The following is a 25,823-nucleotide window of genomic DNA, read 5'->3' as shown; positions in this document are numbered from 1 at the left end:
AGCATTCAAAAAACGAAGATCATGGCATCTTGTCCCATCAGTTCATGGCAAATAAATGGGGAAACAATGGAAACAGTGACAGACTTTGTTTTCTTGGGCTCCAAAATCACTGCAGCTGGTGATTGTAGCCATGAAATTAAAAGATGCTTGTTCCTTGAAAGAAAAGCTATGACCAACCTAGACAGCATATTAAAAAGCAGAGACATTACTTTGCTGACAGTGGTCCATCTAGTCAAAGCTATAGTTTTTCCAGTAGTCATGTATGGATGTGAGAGTTGGACCATGAAAAAAGCTGAGCACTAAAGAATTGATGCTTTTGAACTGTGGTGTTGGAGAAGACTCTTGAGAGTCCCTTGGACTGCAAGGAGATCCAATCAGTCCATCCTAAAGGAAATCAGTCTTGAATATTCATTGGAAGACCTGATGCTAAAATTGAAGCTCCAGTACTTGGTCACCTGATGCAAAGCACTGACTCATTGGCAAAGACCCTGATGCTGGGAAAGATTGAAGATGGGAGGGGAAGGGACAACAGAGGATGAGATTGTTGGATGGCATCACGGACTTGATGGACATGAGTTTGAGCAAGCTCTGGGAGTTGGTGATAGGGAAGCCTGGCATGCTGCAGTCCATGGGATTGCAAAGAGTCAGACAGGACTGAGTGACTGAACTGAACTGAACATTTTATGTGTAGTTATATTCCTGGAATCTCTCTTAATTAACATTCTGGAAGAAGATTTTTCACTTCTTTCCCTGTATGAGATTCTGTACTCATGTTTGATTGGCAGTTTAAGTATAGAATTCTAGGTTGGAAATAAATTTCCTTAGAATTTTTCTGTTTTCCAGTTTTCAGTGTTGCTGTCAAATCCACAATTCTTTTGATTCCTGACTTTTTGTATGTAATTGGTTTTTTCTTTGAAATTTTATAGAATAATTTCTTTACCTTTAGTGTTCTGAAATGTCATGGTTATGTGCCTTGAAATAGATTGTTTTGGCAACAATTGCGTTGGGTACAGTATAATGTGATTCTGGGAAATTTAAGCAATTTGTTGATGATTTCCTTTTCTCTGTAACTTTCATTACTTGGATACTTGACATCCTGAATAGATTTTCCTTCTTTTAAAAAAAAAAAACCTTTTTCTCTGTTATTTTTTGGTGAGATGTACTTAACTTTATCTTCCAACCCATGTGTTTAGGCTTTCATTTGTACTTTTAAGATTTCCAAGAATTTTTTTTCCCTTCTGAAAGTATGTTCTTTTAACATCTTGTTATATGGATATTCCTATTGTTCCATGAACATAATATCTTCTGTTGTGCTAAGGATGATGTTTTAAAATTTTTCTTTTTCTTTCATAGTGTTTTTTCCAAGTTATTTTTCTTTTATTTGGCCTTCATTTTAGAGGCATTCTCCAAATGTCTGGTGATCTTTGGTTGTCTGCTTATGTTTGAGAATGATGAACTCAAAGCTGTTTGGAAGCTCTGAGACTGGGAGTGTGAACTAGTTGACTATGGACTGAGCACTCTAGAGTAGTGGTTCTTAACCAGAAGTGATTTTGGTTAATACTCTCCCACAGGAACATTTGGCAACTTGTGGAGATGATTTTTGGTCATTAAAACATGTGTTACTGTCATTAAGTGATTAGAGGCCAGGGATGCTTCTGTTGACTTTTAAAAAAAAGCACAACCTAAAAGTTGAGAATTGTGTTTTACTGGGGCATTAATGAGGACTTAAGCCTGGGATATAGCCTCTCAGAAAGCTCTGAGGGGCTGTTCCAAAGAGATAAGGGAGGAGCCAGGATATACAGGAGTTTTTGCAAAACTCCTATAGAATTCATGTAATCAAATATCAAAACATTACTGCCCATTAAAGAAAATCCAGACATCTAAAGTTAATGAGTCTATTGCTTTTCTATGTGTGGGAAGATGCAAGAGTCTTGGCTTAATAAAATCATTCCTTTGACATGTACTTTAACTCTATAGAGCCAATATTCTGTTTTTCTCCATCCTGAACCCACTCGGGATGCACCATGGGGGTGGCTGCAGTGGCTGATGGCTTGATGGCCTCAACATCTTTTGTTTATTTATATGGTGGGTGATATTCTTTGTGTGAACTTCTACTCTTTTTTTTTTTTTTTTTTTGGCTGTGTGGTATGTGGGATCCTAGCTCCTGATCAGCAATTGAACCCGTGCCCCCTGCTTTGAAAGTTCAGAGTCTTCCAAAGTCTTCAAAGTCTACTGGATCTTCTAGATATCCCCTTCTCCCCCACTTAATAAGGAATTGAAGTGAAGTGAAGTCGCTCAGTCGTGTCTGACTCTTTGCGATCCCGTCGACTGTAGCCTACCAGGCTTCTCCGTCCATGGGATTTTCCAAACAGGAGTGAGGAATCATGTGTCCCCAAATGCCAATACTGCTGAGGTCAGGGCATCATGCTGTAGGCAATCTGGCTGGATTTTTGCCTTGCAGACCCTTGATGTCACCATCTTTAGGGTCTTTTGCCTTTCAGATGGTCAGTGTTTTCAAAGAAGCAGCTTCTAATTTCCTTCTTGGAGGCTGTAAGTTTTCTTGCCAGAGTTTCAGGTGTTTAATGAGGCAAAAGAACTGGAGTTCTCTTTATTCAGTGGTAATTGTCATGTAACCCTCCCTTTTCATTATCCAGATAATACCCTTACTCTCTTCTATGTTTTGTATTCCCTAACCCAGAGACCTTATGTTTAACCCTCTCTGGTGAATTGTTAGTCTTCTGCTGGAGTGGGAGAAGATCAGTACATGGCCTTGAGAAAATATATGGCTGTGTGAAGGCTATCTAGATATTATTACTGCTTAAACAGACTTTTAAACAATCCTTTATTTCCAGTTTTACTCTTTCCTTCACTTTCAGAAGTAATTAGATGCCACTAATTTATGAGCCTCTGGAGGTTTTGTGTTATAAATTGGGTTGTTGGCATTTTCCTTCTGGCTTAGAATTCAGCCTTTTCCCATCTACTAAGTTCATGCAGTTCATAGTTCTTTTCCTATTCTTCTTATGAATTTATTGTATTTTAAGAATAATTTTAATGGGATTTTTGAAAGCTGTTCAATTTGCCATCATTACCTGAAAGTTTCAAAGTTTATTTTAAATTCTAATTTTGTCTCTGGTATACAAGTTTTACATTTATTTTTCTTTTCCTGCAGAGATATTACTGATAATCACATACCCACTCCCATGCATGATTTGCATCATTTATAATTTTTTCTGAATCTTTGCTGATTTTCTATTAGTTCTGTTACTGTGAAAGGAGAATAGTATTGAAATATATAATTGTGGATTTGTCTGTTTCTCCTTTCATTTTTGTTGGGCTTTGATTCATGCATCTTGAAGCTCTGTTAGTTTCAGGACATTTAGGATAGTGGTTTCTTCTTGGCAAACTACTCTTTTATCATTATGTAATGTGTATGTAATCAATGGTAATTTTCTTTGCTCTGCAATTTACTTTTTAAAATATTAATAAAACTACTTCCGCTTTCTTTTAATTAGTGTTTTCATGTATAGATTTTCTATCCTTTTCTTTTTACCATCTTATATCATCATATTTGGGCTTCCCAGGTGGCTCAGTGGTAAAGAATCCACCTACCAAGCAGGAGCTGTGAGTTCTATCCCTGGATTGGGAACATCCCCTGGAGAAAAAAATGGCAACCCACTCCAATATCTTTGCTGGAAATCCCATGGATAGAGGAGCCTTTAGTCCATGGGATTGCAAAAGAGTCAGACACGACTTAGTGACTAGCAAAAACAACTGTCCTCATATTTCAGGTATTTTGTAGAGTTGGGTAAACGTGAATGTGAAAGTCACTCAGTCGTGTCTGACTGTTTGCAACCCCATGGACTATACAGTCCATGGAATGCTCCAGGCCAGAATACTGGAGTGGGTAGTCTTTCCCTTCTCCAGGGAATCTTCCCAACCCAGGGATCGAGCTCAGGTCTCCCACATTGCAAGCGGATTCTTTAACAGACGAGCCACAAGGGAAGTCAAAGAATATTGGAGTGGGTAGTCTATCCCTTCTCCAGCAGATCTTCCTGATGCAGGAGTCCAGCTGGGGTCTCCTGCATTGTAGGTGGATTCTTTACTAACTGAGCCATCAGAGAAACCCTGTAGAGTTGGATGATGCTTTTATATTCATTCTTATAATTCCTGTTTTTTAATTGGAATGTCTAGGTCATTTTTACTTAATGTGATTAATTATATCAGATATAGGTAGCCATGTTATTTCTTTTCTATTTTTTCCTCTCTTTTTCAACCTTTTCTACCTTCTTTTTTGGAAGTTTTTAAAAAATTCTTTAAAAAAATTTACCTATATATTTTTGCACCGTATGTCTGCATTTTTCAGTAATTGTTCTAAGGATTATAACATACATATTTAACCTTCAGTTCTAACAGTTTAGTCAGTCAGTTCAGTTGCTCAGTCGTGTCTGACTCTTTGCGACCCCATGGAATGCCGCACTCCAGGCTTCCCTGTCCATCACCAACTCCCGGGGCTTACTCAAACTCATGTCCATGTAGTCGGTGATGACATCCAACCATCTCATCCTCTGTCGTCCCCTTCTCCTCCCACCTTCAATCTTTCCCAGCATCAGGGTCTTTTCCAATGAGTCAGTGCTTTGCATCAGGTGGGCAAAGTATTGGAGTTTCAGCTTTAGCATCAGTCCTTCCAATGAATATTCAGGACTGATTTCCTTTAGGATGGACTGGTTGGACCTCCTTGCAGTCCAAGGGACTCTCAAGAGTCTTCTCCAACACCACAGTTCAAAAGCATCAATTCTTCTGTGCTCAGCTTTCTTTATAGCCCAGCTCTCACATCCATACTTAACTACTGGAAAAACAATAGCTTTGACTAGACAGACCTCTGTTGACAAAGTAATGTCTCTGCTTTTTAACTTGCTGTCTAAGTTGGTCATAGCTTTTCTTCCAAGAAACAAGCATCTTTTAATTTCATGGCTGCAATCACCAGCTGCAGTGATTTTGGAGCCCAAGAAAATAAAGTCTCTCACTGCTTCCATTGTTTCTCCATCTATTTGCCGTGAAGTGATGGGACTGGATGCCATGATCTTAGTTTTCTGAATGTTGAGTTTTAAGCCAACTTTTTCACTTTCCTCTTCCACTTTCATCAATAGGCTCTTTAGTTCCTCTTCACTTTCTGCCATAAGGATGGTGTCATCTACATATCTGAGGTTATTGATATTTCTCCTGGCAGTCCTGATTCCAGCTTGTGCTTCATCCAGCCTGGCATTTCACATGATGTACTCTGCATATAAGTTAAATAGCAGGGTATCTTTATTTAACCTTAAAGTATACTAAAGTAAATATTTTACCACTTTCAAGTAAAATATAGAAATTTTACCACTGTGTAGGTCTTTTTACCTTCTGATTTTATGTTCTGATTTTCTTATGTATTACAACTACATTCTTGGAAAGCATACCAGATAATATAATATTTTGCTTTCAATGATTAAACATATTTTAAACTATCAAGAGGAGAGGAATAGTCTTATATTTAACCAAATCTTTGCCATTATATATTTTCCTTCTTTCATATTGACTGCCTACATGTCTTTTGAATATCATTCTTTTAATAATTTTAAAGGATTAAGCTTCTATATGAAAAACTTAATCATTTTTAAAAGAGCAGATATACTAAAAATGAATTAGCTTAATTTTTCTTCATCTGAGAATATCTTTATTTTCTCTACTTTCTGAAAGATATTTTTATTGGATATAGGATTCTGAGTTGACAGTTATTTTCTTTCAATACTTTAAAATTTTCTTTTTACTTTTGACTTCCACAGTTTCTGAAGAGAAATCTGATGTTATCCAAATAATAAAATAGACTGTTTTTCTCTGATTGCTTTCAAGATACTTTCTTTTTTCTTTAGTTTTTAGCCATTTGATTATGATGCATTGGGAGTGTGTTTTTTTGAGTTTTTCCTGTTGGGGTTCATTGAGTTTCTTGGATCTATCTTGCCAAACTTGCGATCTTTTGTCATTGTAACTTCAAATATTTGTTCTGCACCACATTTTCTCCCCTGTCTTCTTGAGACTACAAAGACACAAATGTTAGCCCTCTTTGATGTTGTCCCACAGATCCTTGACACTTCTTAATTTTGTTTTCATTCTTATTTACCTCTACTGTTCAGATTGAATAAGTTCAATTAATGTGTCTAAAGTTTCATAAACTATCCCATGACATCTCCATTATGTTGTTGAACCTATTTGATTAATTTTTTTACTTTAATTATAGTATTTTTAAGTTTTAAATGTCCAAATTTGCTTCTTGTTTGTATCTTTTATTTTGTCTTCTGAGACTTTCTTTCTATTTTGAGTGGTTTTTTTTTTTTCACTATAATTTGGAGCATTTTTAGAATAGATGCTTAGAAGTTTATGCATTTATTTGGCTTTGTTGGGTCTTAGCTGCAGCTTGTAGGATCTTCCATGGCGGTGCATGGGCTCTCTGGTTATGATGCTTAGGCTCAGTAGTTGTGGTGCCTGGGCTTAGTTGCTCAGGTGTATGTGGGATCTTAGTTCCCAGGGATTGAACCTGTGTCCCCTGCATTGCAAGGCAGATTCCTAACCCCTGGGCCACCTGGGAACTCCTTGCTTGAACGTTTTTATAAGGCAATTTCAACGTCTTTTTCCACTTGGTCTTGACATCAGTTGCTTGTCTTTTCCCATGCAAACTGAGATTTTTTTGTTCTTCACATGTGAAGTGGTTTTGAATTATATCCTGGACATTTTTTAAAAATTAATTAATTAATTTATTTTACTTTACAATGTTGTATTGGTTTTGCCTTATATTGACTTGAATTTGCCATGGATGTACATGTGTTCCCCATCCTGAAGCCCCCTCCCACCACCCTCCCCATCCCATCCCTCTGGGTCACCCAGTGCACCAGCCCCAAGCATCCTGTATGCGATTCGTTTCACATGTGATAATTTACATGTTTCAATGCCATTCTCCCATATCATCCCACCCTCACCCTCTCCCACAGAGTCCAAAAGACTTTCAATACATCTGTGTCTCTTTTGCTATCTCGCATACAGGGTTATCGTTACCATCTTTCTAAATTCTGTATATATTCGTTAGTGTACTGTATTGACGTATTTCTTTCTGACTTACTTCACTCTGTATAGTAGGCTCCCGTTTCATCCACCTCATTAGAACTGATTCAAATGTATTCTTCTTAATGGCTGAGTAATATTCCATTGTGTATATGTACCACAGCTTTCTTATCCATTCATCTGCTTATGGACATCTAGGTTGCTTCCTTGTCCTGGCTATTACAAACAGTGCTATGATGAACATTGGGGTACACGTGTCTCTTTCAATTTTTATCCTGGACATTTTGAAGATTAAGTTGTGAGACTGTGGGTCTAAGATTCTAAGGAAATTCTGTGGAAAATGTTGAAATCTTGTTTTGGCAGGGATTTGACTCAATTTGGTTTAGGTTACAAATTTAAGTTAATTTTCTGTGTTTTTCAGTTTCAATATCAGTTTGTTTTTCATAGCCTTTGCAGTGCTATTCAAATCTGTGTGTCATCCAGAGCCAAAGTGGAACCTGGGTTGTGGTCTGCCCTGAAGTTTAGTTCTCAGAGTTATGGTGTACTGTTTAGGGCCAAATTCATGTGCAGGTCAGGGGTGAGTGCAGTTTATAAGCAGCTTTATGAGATTATTTTCCTGAGCTACTTCCTCTCCACAATCTATTTAATGCTTTTTTAATCTCCGAGAGCTCTAGTTTTTGTTTCTTTAGCTGAAAACAGTGATTTACTTACAACACTCTGCTACACAGTTCTATTATCAATGCCCATGTCTAAAGCCAAGTGGCCGAAGGACACAGAGAGAATAAAAGCAACTTGCTAATATATTCCTTTACTTTTTTGAATATATAAAATATGCTAATAGTTACTGTGTTAATGTATTTGTGTGATAGTTTTATGAACTCTTCCATTTCTGAACAGGTTTCTATCAATTGATTTTTCTGCTGATTGTGGCTTATATTTTCCTATTATTTTAGATGTCTATAGTTTTGATGGGATACTATACATTGTGAAGTTTATGTTATTTGCTGAATTTTGTAGCATTCCTTTAAATAGTGTTGGATTTTGTCCTGATGCAGTTGAGTTACTTGAAATCAGTTAGGTCCTTTGGAAGCTTGTTTTCTAAAGTTTTTTAAGGGTGATCTCAGAGCAGCTTTTAATGCTAATTTAGCTCCACTACTAAGGTAGCGTTCTTCAGATGATTCTACTAGATGATCCATATATTATAAGATCTTTCTGCTTTGGTTGGTGAGATCATAAATTATTTTTAGTTCTCAGTGAGATACAGGAATTGTTCTACCTATAATTTTCTGGTAATTCTTTCCTTGTTATTAGGTCATGTTCTCTCATGTAAGTACAGATCAGCACTCAGCCAAAGTGTCAAGCAGACCCCTTAGCTGATCTCCAGAGCCCAGCAGTTCTATTTTCTCTTTGCTCTCATATTCTAGCCCCTTTGGCCTTTCTAATGTCATATCTCTTCTCATTCAGACCAGTGGGCTCTATTTAGGTTTTACTTTCCTGTGCTGTGGAAACTGTCCAGATAGTAAACTAGTGCAATGGTAGGGCTTTAGCTCATTTGTTACCCTTCTTTAAAGGATTATTGTCCTATGCTACCTGTTGTCCAATGTCTGAAAATTGTTCTTTTTCACATGTCTTGTCCAGTTTTTAGTTGCTTAAAGTCAGAGGGTAAAGTTAGTTTCTATTATAGTGTCTTGGCCAATAGCAGAAATGTCAAAGATTTTATATTTTTACCCTATTCCTTTTTGAGAGGTAGCACTTAGAGGTCAATGTCTTTATCTTTAAGAATTTCTAGACTTTTTTTTTTATTTCTAGACTTTTTATACATAAAACTAATATAATGTTTTATGTCAATTACCAAAAAAAGAATAATAATAATTTTAAGTTTCTAAACTTTTAAAATCCAAACACTTTCCTTCAGTTGTTCATTGTAATACACCCTAAGCTAAGAAACTTTTCTTTTTCTCTAAATAAAATGTCTTCATAATCAATATTGTATTGCTACTCTATTAAAAGTCTCTTGTTTTCTTTGGTTTTATAGGAACTTGATGCTGTCATGGAATTATTTTGAGGGTCAAGTGTTGTAACATTTGAAATATTTTAAAATGTGTTATTCAAATGCAAGGTACTATTATGAGCCATGAGATGGATTTTGTAAATGAAGCCCCAATTGGGATATTATATTAATATTTTTCTAAAAATTTTCTTTTATGTATGAAGTTACTAACCTCCTGCAAATGCTGCAGATTTTTAGGAGAGTAATTATTTTACTGTCTTACTTTCGGAGAGTATCATTTTATTTATAAAGTGTTCTAACTTTGTAAATATTTAAAAATTTCCCTTTACAACTTCTTCATATTTCTGCACCCTCATAACTAAGGGATTTGTATCTGTATTGGCTTATTAGTCTATTATCTTTCTGAATTGGAAAAGAGTGGGGAATGAGAACCATGTACTTCAGTAGGCTTTTGCTTTAGGTTCAGTGTTGCTATGAATAGTGTCAGATGGAAGTATTTAACTATATTAAACCAGTAGATTATATTTAACCTAGTCAATAGTTAACCTTTTGGTCATCAGCTCTGTTAGTTATTAACTTCATCTGATGTATTTAAGCAAATGATAATTTCTTGAACAGTTTTCATGAGAACTTAAGTATTGTTTTTTAAAAGGCATTACAAATTGTACAGGTAAATGAATTAATGGAATATGTTTCTCTTGCTTAGCAATTATGGAAGGAGCAGCCTCGGATGAAGCTACTTCAAGAAAGTTATCAAATGTATCAGGATGCTATCCACAATATAGGAAGAAAAGCATTTTAGCTTCTGGACTGTCTGAATCATCATTATTCCAAAAATTAAATACAAAGAGCCTCCAAAATCATAAAATTATGAGCGAGAATGATGACTATGAATTTAAAAGACCAAAAAATATTTTGCAAATAAGAAGATTCCAGGATGAGGTTGATGGCGGTGATATAGAGTTCCAGGAACCATATTCAAAGGATGGCATGAACTTTAAGAAAAGTTCAGAGAAAGTTGAAATTCATGACTCAAAGTCTAAACCACAAGACTTGAAGCATGTTTCAGGCCTCAAAAAGACTCTGGATAAAAGTGATATTTTTAGTATCCCAAAACTTCAGAAGCCAGCTGTGAGAAGGAGCTCTAGCCTTCTAAAACAAGTTTCATCTAAGGAAAAAACTGCAGTTAATGCTCTGGGTCAGTATCATATAGGTAAGACAACATCTGGGCCCTTCAGTTATTATAGAAATGAGCTGAAGTAAGCAGTATTAGTAGTTGTAGACATTTCAATTGTCAATGCTCTGAATATCCATCACTTTTGAAATTTAGGCTGATGGATTCAATACTGTGGTTTTGATAGCAGTTCCTTTCCAGATGCTCCCTTTTGTGGGGAGCTAACTTGGGCTGTTGGTGTGCTGCGATTCATGGGGTTGCAAAGAGTCGGACACGACTGAGTGACTGAACTGAACTTGGGCTGAGAAGTTTATTGAGTGATTAATTGGAATCACTCAAGTTCAGAGGATGAGATGGTTGGATGGCATCACTGACTCAATGGACATGAGTTAGAGTAAATTCCAGGAGATGGTGAAGGATAGGGAAGCCTGGTGTGCTGCAGTCTATGGGGTTGCAGAGTCGGATATGACTTAGCAACTGAACAAGTTCCCGAGAAAGTAGAGGGGCTATTTTCCTTTGGAAATGCTTTTTTTTGGGTCATTTATTTAACCAAGTATATATGAAGTCTATGTGAAATTTTTGCTCAGAGTTCCTTAATTTAAATTTAGGAATATATCTATAGTACTTCAGGTATTCTTTCTTTTTTTTTTAATTTTAATTGGAGGCTAATTACTTTACAATATTGTGGTGGTTTTTGCCATACATTCACATGAATCAGCTGTGGGCTTACATGTGTTCCCCATCCTGAACCCCCCTCCCACCTCCCTCCCCATCCCATCCCTCTGGGTCATCCCAGTGCACCAGCCCTGAGTACCCTGTCTCATGCATCGAACCTGGACTGGCGATCTATTTCACACATGATGATATACATGTTTCAATGCTATTCTCTCAAATCATCCCACCCTTGCCTTCTCCCACAGAGTCCAAAAGTCTGTTCTTTACATCTGTGTCTCTTTTGCTGTCTTGCATATATGGTCATTGTTACCATCTTTCTAAATTCCATATATATGCATTAATATACTGTATTGGTGTTTTTCTTTCTGACTTACTTCACTCTGTATAATAGGCTCCCGTTTCATCCACCTCATTAGAACTTATTCAAATGCATTCTTTTTAATAGCTGAGTAATATTCCATTGTGTATATGTACCACACCTTTCTTATCCATTCACCTGCCAGTGGGCATCTAGGTTGCTTCCATGTTCTGGCTATTGTGAATAGTGCTGCGATGAACACTGGGGTATACGTGTCTCTTTCAGTTCTGATTTCCTCCGTGTGTATGCCCAGCAGTGGGATTGCTGGGTTGTATGGCAGTTCTATTTCCAGTTTTTTAAGGAATCTCCACATGGTTCAGGTATTATTTCTTATGGATGTGGGAATATCAAGAGAAAATAATTAATAGTATACATCCCAGATCTCTAAGGCTTTATGATATTCCTCAAAGATGAGCAGTGACTTCCCAACCAGTATGTGTTTTTCCCTTATGTACTACTTATATCATAGAAGTATTAGGTATGTGCATGCATGCTTAGTCACTTCAGTCGTGTCCAACTCTTTGCAACACTATGGACCAAAACCCACTAGGCTTCTCTGTCCATGGACTTCTCCAAGGAAGAATACTGGAGTGGGTTGCCCTGCCCTTCTCCAGGGGACATATTGTGTAGGGAACCCAATTAAACACTCCTTTCTGTAGGCCTCAGCTGGAGTTACTTAACTTATATTTATTTTATTTCAAGAAATTTACCAGCCTTTAAAAATTGTATTTAGTACTGAGTGTAATTGTTAAGATGAATGCTTTGTGAATCATTAGTGACTCTTATTCCCTGGTGGCTTAGATGTTAACAAATCTGCCTGCAATGCAGGAGACCTGGGTTCCATCCCTGGGTCAGAAAGATCCCCTGGAGAAGGGAATGGCAACCCACTCCAGTATTCTTGCCCGGAGAACTCCATGGACAGAGCAGTCTGGCGGGCTACCATCCACAGGGTCACAAAGAGTTGAACACGATGCAGTGACTAACACACACACATACGCTAATGCATACTAATAACTCAGTTGAAAAAGGAGTGTGATCTATTAAGGAGGCATAAAGATATTTATTATGATTCCTTTACTGATGCACTGCTTTTATGCCATGTCTCATTTCTGTCTCTGAGTTTTTTTGTATTTCATTGAGAATTAAAGCTCTGATTAAAGGAATAATGGAGTAGTAGGCCTTTAGCCAGTGGGTAGAACAGGATTGTGGTAGAAAGTGGTTATCCACCTTGCTGGTATCACTAAAATCAAATGACTTCATCTACCACTGTCATACTTAACATTCTGTATTTGGAAAAGTATAAAATAGTTTATCTCCTACAACTTCTCCAAATAAACTGATGATGGTTGAGCATCTGTGAAATGTGACTGCCACTTGATTTACATTTAAAAAACATTTAAAATTTTTGTTATTAAAGAATTTTAAATTAATAAGAATTACACAGAAATGAAAACATTTCTACCTACTCTTCATCTAATGTTCCCACATGTTAATATCTTTTATAACCCCAGTATAATGATCTAAACTGGAAAATTAACACTGATACAACAGTATTTACTAATATAGGACCTTATTAAAAGTTTGACTGTTTTTCTATGAATGTCCTTTTTTTGATCCAGGATCTCTTTCAGGATCACATGTTACACTTAATTGTCATGTGTCCTAGTCTCCTTCAATCTGGGATGGTTTTTCAATATTTCATGACCTTGATACTTTGGAAGAGTATTGACTAGTTGTTTTGTGTAATGTCCCTCATTTTGGGTCTTCTTGTATTTCTTCATGAATAAATTCAGGGTATACATTTTTGCCAGAATACAACAGAGGTGATATTTTTCCCGTTTCAGTACATTATATAAGGAGGCTCATTATGGTCATATGTGTCTGCTAGGATTTTGTAATTTTGAAGGTTGTGAACTGAAAACATGGTAGGTAAAGTGATAGGGAAAGAACTCTCAATTTTTGTCTGAAATCTTGAAATTTAAACATGGCACATTGATGTTTTAATCTCTTGGACTCCATTATATTTTAATCAGAAACAAGCTGCAGGTATAAATGTTAATAGAATTTCAAGACAGTTTTGTGTTTGAGCTGTAAGAGAAAGATTAGGTATAATGTAAAATACAACAGAAATATGAAGAGTTTTAAGGTGGTATTAGATAAGTAAAACTTGATTTCTGATTACAAGAAAAAGATTTCAGCTGCCAATTATTGCTAAGACACATAAATTATGTTGCTGAATAGTCTTCCACATTTTGTGTATTTAGGAAGTGTCTGTGAAACTATCAAAAAACTCCAAGAAAATTACATTGATGCAGAAGAACTTCAGTCCATTTTGCCTTCAATAGGAATTACTTTATCAGATAAAGAGTTCAAGAAGATTGTGACCGATACTGCTAGAAATGGTGAGAGACTGATAATATCAAAATTTTGAAAAAAAAATTAGATACTTTCACATGATAGTATTAAATGTTGGAGTAAGATCTCTCAACTGGGAATGGCATGGGTCATTCTAAAGAAGATTCGGAAAGAACAAACAAAAATTGGAAGTAGTTATATATAAAATAGATAACTAAAGACTAATAAGTATAGCACAGGGAACTTAACTCAATACTCTGTAATGACCTATATGGGAAAAGAGTGGATATATGTATTACTAATTCACCTTGCTGTGGAGCAAAAACTACTAATAACACAAGATTGTAAATCAACTATACACCAATATATACATTATTTTTAAATTGAGAGTAGTAAAAAAACGATTTCCGGAAAGTTTGGTATAATAGAATGGTTTGGAGGGTCTAGGTAGGTCTTTTCTATTTCAGAATTCTTTCATAAGGTTCTTCATCACTATTCCTAGCTCTGCCTTCTGGTGTGGGACAGGTTCTGGGGAAAGCTTATCTAGTTGTAGAAGAGAGGTTCAAGTAGCAAGACTATGATACCCCAGAGGTTCAAAAATCTCTCAGTAAATAGCCCAGGGAGTCCAAGGAGAAATAATTGGAGATTCTAAAATGTAGAGGGAGTACTGTAGCTAGGAATTTAGGGCTAGTGATTCTTAATCAAGGCAAGCAGCTATTAAATAGCATCTAGAAATAAAATAGCATATCTCACTCATCAGCCTAAGTTTAGGGCAGAGTTTGAGTTTCTAACAAAGATTTTTGTGTTAGAGAAGTTGATTTATCATTAAGTAAGAATTTTCCACAGCAAAAGTTCAGTTGAAGAGAGGGCAGAGGCAACATTTTGGGAAAAGACTGACAGAAATAACATTAGGAGTGAACTATTAGACCCTGAGCAAAACTGTTAGTTAAGGTAAATAAGAAAGAAGGTTTGATTTAAGAAAAAAATCTAAGGAGTAGAGATCAGAGTAAATGGTTACGAGAGGGGTAAGTGTGGGCTGCTGCTGCTACTGCTGCTCTTGCTAAGTCGCTTCAGTCGTGTCCGACTCTGTGCGACCCCATAGGCGGCAGCCCACCAGGCTCCGCCGTCCCTGGGATTCTTCAGGCAAGAACACTGGAATGGGTTGCCATTTCCTTCTCCAATGCGTGAAAGTGAAGTTGCTCAGTCGTGTCGAACTCCTCGCCACCCCATGGACTGCAGCCTACCAGGCTCTGTCCATGGGATTTTCCAGGCAAGAGTACTGGAGTGGGTTGCCATTGCCTTCTCCGGTAAGTGTTGGGGGTGGAACAAAATGGGTAAAAGGGATCAATTGTATGATGACAGGTGGAAACTAAATTTTTGGTAGTGAGCACACTGTAGCATATATTAAAGTAGAAATATACTGTTGTACACGTGAAGCATGCAATGCTATAGATGAGCGTTACCTCAATACAAAATAATTCTTTTAAATTTATTTTTATTAGTTGGAGGCTAATTACTTTACAATATTGTGGTTTTTGTCATACATTGACATGAATCAGCCATGGATTTACATGTATTCCCCATTTTAAAAAATCTAAAGGGTAGAAGCCACTAAATTTTTTCAGCCTTTTTTCTGCTTATCAGGATTAGTATGAACACTGTGCAGGGTTTGTATCTAAAATAGGTGTTGTTTGGACTAGCTGGATAACCGGGGGTAGGGATGGGGATATGTGGGTCCATTAGGGCTGGTTAGCGTTGTCAAGGTATCAATGGATAGCATATTGGATGACTGGGTTTTCATAATTATGTGAAATAAACTCATTAACTTTCTCATGGTCCATATCTTTGAGCACCTTTCCTTTTTCCTCTATCTATTAATAACTGAGTACCTTACCCTGTCCTTTGCACTTTATAATAAACATTGAAAAAGCAGGGACTGTGTCTTACTTACTTTTGAGTCCTTGGTGCCTAGCATAGTTCTTGGCACTAATATACTCTCAGTAAATTGTTGAAATGAAATGAAATGACCTAATTTAGAAAGACTCATCTAGGGAGACAGGCTATGTAGAAGAAATAAGCTGATGATTAAGTGAAGGGTAAGTATTTGTTTCATAGTTGTATTAAAATGTGAATTTACATTTTACACAAAAGTATAATAGAATGTATCATCTCAACTTTTTATTTTACAGAAAATGGAATGGTGAAATTAGATGACTTTGTGAGTGCTGTCTCTAAAGAGCAAACTCTTCCTGAATATGATGGTAGGTAGGAAATTTATTTTAAAGTCATTTGAGGAAAGAGCAGTTAGGTTGAGGAGAATTAGGTTCAACTAAACTGAATTTGCTTTTTTTATGTACTAATAGTTCCAAACCCTTGACAAGCCATTTGGCATTTTTTAAAAACTTTATGTCTCAGGGTACTAAGAACTAACTTGCTTACTTCACAGAATTATTATGTGGATTTTATGAACTGGAAAGTGCTATACCCATGTACAGTAATGGTAATGATAATGAGGTGGTCAAATAGGTAATTAGCTCCATTATTAGCTATTGATGAATGATTTACTTCTTTAAAGAGGGACTTGTTTGAATCAAATACTTTGGTTTATCTTTGTTTTAGAACATTAAAAAAGAAACAGTTCTATTGAGGTAAAATTTACATACATAAAATCTCCCATGCACTGATTTACAAATTTATAGTCATACCACAATCTAGTTTTTTATTATTTGCAGTGTTTTAATTTTTTTATATAAATAATTTTTTTGTGTGAGATTAAAAAGCAATGAAAGTTATAAAGGCATGTTGTTTTATTTCCTTCTGTTTATTCATATGCTTAAAAAGAAGTGAACTTTCTGTCTCTTCCTAAAAGATTTCTCAGATAAAAAAAAATTAATCCAAAGGAAGACACGTCCTTTTATACCTAGATGAAGAATCTCATGTTAAAAGCTATATTATCATTTGTCATTTCTGATGAATGTAAGTGCTTAAATCTCTGGATTCCTTGAAGATGCTATTAGTATATAGATTTCTTGAATGCTTCACCATGCAATCATTCATTCACAAATTCAATCATTCTTTCAATGCTATTTTGTGAAGTTGTGTCTGTCTTGGTCACAGCTGACTCTTTGCTCTGGGTCTTTGTCGTGGTGCACAGGCTTTTTTCAGTTGTGACGAGTGGGCTTCTTTTGTTGTTGTGCGTGGGCTTTCTCTAGCTGTAGTGCACATGGGTTTAGTTGCTCCACAGCATATGGGATCTTAGTTCCCTGACCAGGGATTGAACCTGTATCTCCTGCACTGGAAGGCAGATTCTCACCATCTTAGCCATTTTTAAATGTACATTTCAGTAATTTTAGTGTTAAGTGCATTCACATTGTTGTGCAACCAATCTTCAGAGCTTTTTATCTTACCAAATTGAAACTTTTTATCAGTTCAGTTCAGTTGCTCAGTCTTGTCCAACTCTTTGCAACCCCATGGACTGCATCATGCCAGGCTTCCCTCTTCATCACCAACTCCCGGAGTTTACTCAAACTCATGTCCACTGAATCAGTGATGTCATCCAACTATCTCATCCTCTGTTGTCCCCTTCTCCTCCTGCCTTCAATCTTTCCCAGCATCAGGGTCTTTTCAAATGAATCAGTTCTTCGCATCAGGTGGCCAAAGTATTGGAGTTTCAGCTTCAACATCAGTCCTTCCAATGAATATTCACTGATTTCCTTTAGGATGGACTGGTTGGATCTCTTTGCAGTCCAAGGGACTCTCAAGAGTCTTCTCCAGCACCACAGTTCAAAAGCATCAATTCTTTGGCACTCAGCTTTCTTTATAGTCAAACTGTCACACCCATATATGACTACCGGAAAAACCATAACTTTGACCAAATGGACCTTTGTTGGCAAAGTAATGTCTCTGCTTTTTAATATGTTGTCTAGGCTGGTCATCACTTTTCTTCCAAGGAACAAGCATCTTTTAATTTCATGGCTGCAGTCACCATCTGCAGTGATTTTGAAGCCCCCCCGAAAATAAAGTCTGTCACTGTTTCCATTGTTTCCCCATCTATTTGCCATGGAATGATGGGACCAGATGCCATGATCTTAGTTTTCTGAATGTTGAGTTTTAAGCCAACCTTTTCACTCTGTTTTTTCACTTTCATCAAGAGGCTCTTTAGTTCTTCTTCGCTTTCTGCCGTAAGGGTGGTATCATCTGCACCTCTGAGGTTATTGATATTTCTCCTGGCAATCTTTATTCCCACTTGTGCTTCATCTATATACCAGTTATACCTACATACCTATACCAGTTAAATAAAAATTACCCATCCTTGACCCTCCAGCTCTGGAAATCATCATTCTACAATACTTTTTGTTTCTGTGAATTTGTTCACTTGAGATACCCTAGTAGAATCATATAGCATTTGTCTTTCTGTGACTGGCTTATTTTGTTTATAATAATGCCCTCAAAATCTGTGTTGTAGCATGTGTCAGAATTTCCTTCCTTTTTCATGCTGAATAATATTCCATTGTGTGTGTACACCACATTTTGCTTATTCATTTGACAGTGCACACGTGTGTTTCTTCCACCACTTGGCTGTTGTGAATAGTGCTGCTATACAAATGGGCATGCAAATAACTCTTTAGGCTGCTACTTTGATTCTTTTAGCTATATACCCAGAAGTAGACACAATCCAGTTTGTAACATTTCTATCAGTACTGAAAATTCTCTCATGTCCATTTGTAATTAATCTTCACCCCATCCCTAGACAACCACTAATTTGCTTTCAGGCTCTATGATTGTGCCTTTTTTTGACAGTTAATACAAATTAAATCATATAACATGTCTTTTATACTTGGCTTCCTTCATTTTGCATAATGTTTTTAAGGTTAATTCATGTTGTAGTAAGTATCAATAGTTCATTCCTTTTTATGGATAAATTCATATTACAGTTTATAGATATACTCTGTTTTGTTGATGGTTGACAAGTTCATAGACATTTGACTTTTCCAATTTGTGACTTTTATCAGTAGTAATGAAATTAATATTTGCATACATGTCTTTCTGTGGACATATGCTTTTATTTCTTATGGGTAAATTCCTAGGAGAAAGATTGTTAGTCTGTATAGTAAATTTATGTTTAGGTTTTTAACAAATTGCCAAACTGTTTTCCAAAGTGGCTATAACATTTTCTTTCTCAGCAGCAGTGTATAAAGATTCTAGTTTCTTCACATCTTTGTCAACACTTGGTTTTTTCAAATTTTAACTATTATAATAAGTGTGTAGTGGTATCTCATTTTGCTTTTAAGTTTCATTTCTCTAATGACTAATAATATTGAGTATTTTTGTATATGCTTGCTCGCCATCCAGGTGTCTTTGGTAAAGTATATATTCAAATCTTTTGCCCATTTTTAGAATTCCATTTTGATTTATCTATATTATTTTAGAGTGTATCTCTTTTTGGTGGTTGCTTCAGGTATTATATATACTTAACTTATACAGTCTACTGATGTCATTATTTTACCAGTTCAAATGAAGTATGGAAATATTGTCTATCCTTACATCCCTTTACCCTCCCCTATGTATGATATAATTGTCTTAAATATATCCTTTACATATATTTAAAAGCATACTGGACAGTTTTATAATTTTTGCTTTAACCATCAAATGTGATTTAAAAACTTAAGAGAAGGAAAGCCTACTGTATTTACCCATATTTTGGCCTACCATTTTTTATTCTTCCTTCCTGATACTCCAGAGTTCTTTGTTTTATCCTTTTCTTTCTGTTTAAACATCTTCCATTTAACCATTCATCAGTTTACTGTCAACAGATTCTCTTCATTTTCTTCCATCTGAGAACATCTTGATTTTCCCTTCATTCCTGAAGGATATTTTTTTTCTAAGTATGAATTTGGGGTTGACAGTTCTTTTCTTTCAGCACTTGAAAAATATGGTGCCACTTCTTTCTGGTGTCCGTGGTTTCTGAGGGAAATCTTCATTAGCTTTTTTCCCCCCTATAGGTAAGTTGTCATTTTTCTTTAGCTACTTTTTTTTTCCCATTTATTTTTATTAGTGGGAGGCTAATTACAATATTGTAGTGGTTTTTGCCATACATTGACATGAATCAGCCATGGATTTACATGTATTCCCCATCCCGATCCCCCCTCTCACCTCCCTCCCCACCCCATCCCTCTGGGTCTTCCCAGTGCACCAGCCCTGATCACTTGTCTCATGCATCCAACCTGGGCTGGTGATCTGTTTCACCCTTGATAATACACATGTTTTGATGCTGTTCTCTCTAAACATCCCACCCTCTCCTTCTCCCACAGAGTCCAAAAGTCTGTTCTGTACATCTGTGTCTCTTTTTCTGTTTTGCTTATAGGGTTATCATTACCATCTTTCTAAATTCCATATATATGCATTAGTATACTGTATTGGTCTTTATCTTTCTGGCTTACTTCACTCTGTATAATGGGCTCCAGTTTCATCCATCTCATTAGAACTGATTCAAATTTTTTTCTCTGTGTTTAATTATGATGTGTCTTGACATGATTTTCTTTAGCTTTATCCTGTTTGAGTTTCACTTATTTTCTTGGATCTGTAGGTTCATATCTGTTGCCAAAAATTTGGAAATTGTTTAGCCATTATTTCTTTGAATACCTTTTAAGCCATGTTGTCTCTCTTTTCTTCTAAGACTCTGATGTTAAGATGTTAGATCATTTTTTTATACTGCTTCAGGTCCCTGAGACTCCATTCTTTTTTTATTTCAATCTATTTTCTTTATACCAGACCACCTGACCTGCCTCTTGAGAAACCTATATGCAGGTCAGGAAGCAACAGTTAGAACTGGACATGGAGCAACAGACTGGCTCCAAATAGGAAAAGGAGTACATCAAGGCTGTGTATTGTCACCCTGCTTGTTTAACTTATATGTAGAATACATCATGAGAAACGCTGGGCTGGAAGAAGCACAAGCTGGAATCAAGATTGCCGGGAGAAATATCAATAACCTCAGATATGCAGATGACACCACCATTATGGCAGAAAGTGAAGATGAACTAAAAAGTCTCTTGATGAAAGTGAAAGAGGAGAGTGAAAAAGTTGGCTTAAAGCTCAGCATTCAGAAAACTAAGATCATGGCATCTGGTCCCATCACTTCATGGGAAATAGATGGGGAAACAGTGGGAACAGTATTAGACTTTATTTTCTTGGGCTCCAAAATCACTGCAGATGGTGACTGCAGCCATGAAATTAAAAGACGCTTACTCCTTGGAAGGAAAGTTATGACCAGCCTAGATAGCATATTAAAAAGCAGCGACATTACTTTGTCCACAAAGGTCTGTCTAGTCAAGGCTATGGTTTTTCCAGTAGTCATGTATGGATGTGAGAGTTGGACTGTGAAGAAAGCTGAGCGCCCAAAAATTGATGCTTTTGAACTGTGGTGTTGGAGAAGACTCTTGAGAGTCCCTTGGACTGCAAGGAGATCCAACCAGTCCATCCTGAAGGAGATCAGTCCTGGGTGTTCATTGGAAGGACTGATGTTGAAGCTGAAATTCCAATACTTTGGCCACCTCATCTGAAGAGTTGACTCATTGGAAAAGACCCTGATGCGGGGAGGGGTTTGGGGCAGGAGGAGAAGGGGACTACAGAGGATGAGATGGCTGGATGGCATCACCGACTCAATGGACATGAGTTTGAGTAAACTCTGGGAGTTGGTGATAGACAGGGAGGCCTGGCATGCTGCGATTCATGGGGTCACAAAGAGTGGGACACGACTGAGTGACTGAACTGAACTGATTTTCTTTTGTTGTTCATTGGGTGATTTTGCTGTCTTTCAGTTCATTGATTCTTTCTTCTCTTTTCTCCACATATTTCATACTCTGATTTTATAACCTATTAATGTTCATATTATTAAAGATTCTGACAATGCTTTTCATATATAACATTTGTGAAATATTTAATATGTCATTGGTATGTTAAAACCAAAATTCATCTTACTATTGGTGTTTTCTTTTTGACATATATATAATACTTATTTGCATACTACTTTATTTTCAGTGTTGGCTGGTGTCATTAAAGCTATTGATAAAATTAAAGATGAAAATATTGATTATGGGGATCTGAACACTTGTCTTCAAAATTTAGGAGTTTACCTTTCTAAGCCAGAATTTCAGAAGATCACAGAGTTGACTGAAGTTGGTGGTAAGTGACATATTGTCAGGAAAACTGGGTTGATATATCTGAAAAGAGGATGAGTTTGCTATTCTTTTCCTCAGAGTGATGACTTTACAGATTTTATTGGAAAAAAAGTCCATTAAAGTTAAGCAAATACAGAAAAGTACAAAAATATTCAAAAGTACAAGACTCTTAAAATCTCATTGCCCAGAAATAAGCAGTCTTAATAGTCTTTCAGACTATTTTTCCCCTAGGCAAAAATGTAAACAAAAAGAAAGTAGGGTTTGTGATTTTGCTTTCTGATTGACACAAGTCAGGACTAAAGGCATTAAGTGGGACAAAGGACGACTTTATTATGTCAAAGCCCACAGTTCATAATAAAGCCCACCAATTCTTTTAGGTGCCCCTAGAACATAGCAGCAACTTTCCTAAAGAGAAAGGTTGAGAGTGAGGTAGAGGAGTGTATATGGTTATAGATAAAATAATAATGACCATGAGTTGATATTTGCATCTAGGGAGTATACTTGGTGCTCATTGCCATTTACTTTCTATTTTGAATATATTTACAATTTTTCATAATGAAAAGTAAAAAGAAATAGAAACAAATCTATTATAAGTTATATAAGACCTATGTGGATAAAATGATAAAATGTATAAAAGACATTACAAATACCTAAATAAATGATAATATACCCCATATTCATGGACTCAGAGGCCCAAGACTGTCAAATATAATTAATCTATTTATCCAAAACAATTCTAATAAAACCCTAACTTTTTTGATGAGCTAATTCTAGTATTTGTATGTGTGAGCAAAGGCCAAGAAGAAGAAAAACGTGTGTAGCTGTGTGTGTGTGTATGTGTGTGTGTATGGTGTTGACTGAGACATGCTTTCTGGATTATCAAGGCTCATTATAAAGCTATAGTAATTTAAACAGTGTGAGAATGGCACAGGGATAGAGAAATTGACCAATAAGACAGTAGAAGGAACTTCCAAATTTATCTACACACATATATGGAAATATATATAATGAGGTGGTAGATCATAAGGGGAAAAAGAAGCACCATTTAATAAATGGTGCTGGAGTAATTAACTCTTCAAATGGAAAAAAAGGGATTGAATCCCTATCTATATGCCATATTCAGTAATACTTTCCAGATGTGAACAGTAAAAGTTTTAGGAAAAAAGGAGGAAAAATTTTCTAACTTAGTGTTAGGAGGGACTTTTAAAAAAAAATTCAAAATCACTAAGCAGAAAAGATTGATAACTTTTGCTACATGAGAATGAAGAACTTCTCTTTACTAAAAGATAATACAAAAAGGACAAGTTACAAACCTGAGTAAAAATTATTTTCAATACATAACAGCAGATGATTATTTTAGAGTATTTGTAGGGAGCCCTATAAAATAACCACCTAATAGAAAAAATATCTAAATTTCAAGAACAGTCATATCCAGGGGAACAAATACAAATTTCTAATAATCATATAAAAACATTTGCAAGATCATTAGGAATCAGGGAAATGCAAAATTTAGGTCACAGTGAGATAACTTTTTATATCCACCTACTTGGCAAAAATTAAGATTTCTGTTAATGTAAGTGTTGCTAAATATGAAAGTGAAAAGTGGTGAAAGTGGTTTAAAAAACTTTGAAAAAGATTATGTAGTATTTTGTAAGGTTTTCATATCCCTGTGGCTTAGAAAAATTCACTTTCAGCTATAAATCCAAATAAATCATTTGCACTGATGTACAAGCAGACATGTTCAAGGCAGCATTGATTTTAATGTGTGCCCAGTCACTCAGTCGTGTCTGACTCTTTGCTATGGACTGTAGCCCTCCAGGCTCCTCTGTCCATGGAATTCTCCAGGCAAGAATACTGAATGGGTAGCCGTTCCCTTCTCTTGGGGATCTTCCCAACCCAGGGATCAAACCTGGGTCTCTCATATTGCAGGCAGATTCTTCACCATCTGAACCACCAGAGAAGCCTTTCGTAATGAATATATGTCTCAAATTTTTTTTTGTATGTATGTGTATGTGCTTAGTTGCTCAGTGTGTCCAACTCTTTGCAACCCTATGAACTGTAGTCCGCCAGGCTCCTCTATCCATGGGGATTCTCCAGGCAAGAATACTGGAGTGGGTTGCCATGCCCTCCTCCAGGGGATCTTCCCAACCCAGGGATCGAACCCAGGTCTCCCGCATTGCAGGTGGATTCTTTACCATCTGAGCTACGAGGGTATCAAATATAATAAAATAAAAGAGCAGAATTTATTGCTTTAGAAAACTTATGTGTTCCTGTCAGGGAATGTAAATCTTAATTAACTCTGAATTCCCCCGGAATTTTTCAAGGTCTCACTTCTTTTTTCTCAATGGATTTGGCTAAGAATATAAAGTGATTTGGTGCTCTTTGAAGTAAAATACTCAAGGATATTTAGTCTTGAAAATAGAAGTATACTGTGCTGTATTTTTTATAGTGTATTAGAATTTTTTTTTCTCAGTGGGGTAAGCAAAGGACTAGGATTATTAAAAACTCACCATATTTATGTAAAATCTTTATATCAGGCCCTGGAAAATTCTTAGAAATGTTTTATTCATTATCATTGGGATATTATGAAGAATTTTTAAGGTATAAAGTGACTATTAAAATGTTTAATTGTTTCAGTAGCATGCTTGAGTAAAGATATTAGTATGAATGTTAGCCTGATAGAGAAGAAGTCAAGAGTCAAGAGAGCTCTCTTCTAACTCCTGGTTTTGTATTATCTGTTGTGAAATCATATCATATATGCATGTTTTTTTAACATGTATAAATATTAATTCTTTGCCTACATATTTACTGAGTTGTTGCAAGGTCAAGTCAAGATTATATAAGTTTAAAGTTAAAAACGTTGTACACTTGTGACTAGAGGGATTTTTGATAAGCTTTCTTGGTGTTTTCAGGGCTTAGTTTTTGCCTGTAAATTGAACTGCTTTCCCCCCTTATACCCATATGTCTTTAGTGGTTAGTATTAGCTGATGGATATAATGATGTTATCTCCCTGAATATATAACTTATTTTACATAATTTAGTATTTATCACAATAAATCTTTAAGTTAATACTGAAGAAAATGTGTTCTTTTCCCTTTAGAAACAAAAAAAGTGAATTTTAAACAATTTGTTGATACTATGATGAGAAACACGGAACGCTTCTCTGAAAAATTAGGTAAGAATTTGTACTTTTTGTGGACTAAATAGTTTGACAGACTTTAGAAAAGTGTAATACACTAAAAGAGCCAGGTATCCTGAAGATCATCAGGCAAATAAATAGTTGGCTTACTGCTATGTTTGACCTTAATCATCTCCGTTACTGATTCCTAAATCTAGAAGACCTTCCCTATGCAAATGAATTGAAAGCTATCATAATCTTACTACTCAACCTCACACCTCATTATATAGAGCTAGAATCATATATATGAAATCCATATTTTGGGAAGATTTTAAACGTTTTATTATTTTGGGAAAGTGATGCCATCTAGTGATCATAGCTGAGTACTATAATACAAAATTTCTGGTTTCAGCTGTTTATATTTTTTTCATCTTCCAATTTATTTGATAACATTTGTTGCGCCATTACTATGTATCAGATTATATGTTACGCTGTGAGAGTGCTAAAGACACTGTTTGAAAATGAAAAAGACAGTCTTTGTAACTAAGAAGCTCACTGTAAAAAAATGTAAGGTCATATATGTATATTTTAAATGGAATGAAATTAGTACCTTAAAAATTGGTGCTAAAAGTAGGATTGTGTTATTTTGTGCCATATATTAGGAAATAGTGCACTTTAAGTAACAGCCATTTTTACCTTATATATCAATTTAATTTGTTTCCTATATAAGGAAATCCAATTGATTAGTTGGATGAAAGGATTATTTGCTTGTCAGTCACTTTTCCTAGAAATTTCATTTTTAGATTATTTCCTTTCTAATTCTTTTTCTTTAAGTAATTTTAAAATTAAAGTAAATGCCAAGA

General features: G+C 35.9%; 1 protein-coding gene across 16 annotated transcripts in view; it reads left to right on the top strand.

The window, feature by feature from the left end:
- EFCAB3 (EF-hand calcium binding domain 3) overlaps positions 1 to 25,823 on the top strand; it is a 419,723-nt gene that overhangs the window by 52,092 nt on the left and 341,808 nt on the right. For 15 of the 16 annotated variants that reach the window (XM_070479567.1, XM_070479577.1, XM_070479573.1 and 12 more), the window contains exons 11-15: positions 9,807 to 10,313; positions 13,572 to 13,709; positions 15,852 to 15,923; positions 21,703 to 21,846; positions 24,943 to 25,017. In XM_070479567.1, coding sequence (XP_070335668.1) covers positions 9,807 to 10,313; positions 13,572 to 13,709; positions 15,852 to 15,923; positions 21,703 to 21,846; positions 24,943 to 25,017 — 936 coding nt within the window. The remainder of the gene's footprint in view (positions 1 to 9,806; positions 10,314 to 13,571; positions 13,710 to 15,851; positions 15,924 to 21,702; positions 21,847 to 24,942; positions 25,018 to 25,823) is intronic. The other variant, XM_070479568.1, reaches the window with a different exon arrangement.

The sequence above is a fragment of the Odocoileus virginianus genome, chromosome 17 (assembly GCF_023699985.2).
Source record: "Odocoileus virginianus isolate 20LAN1187 ecotype Illinois chromosome 17, Ovbor_1.2, whole genome shotgun sequence".
NCBI lineage: Eukaryota > Metazoa > Chordata > Mammalia > Artiodactyla > Cervidae > Odocoileus > Odocoileus virginianus.
The sequence above is the reverse complement of the archived record's forward strand: the minus strand, read 5'-3'. Positions and strand labels throughout refer to the sequence as shown.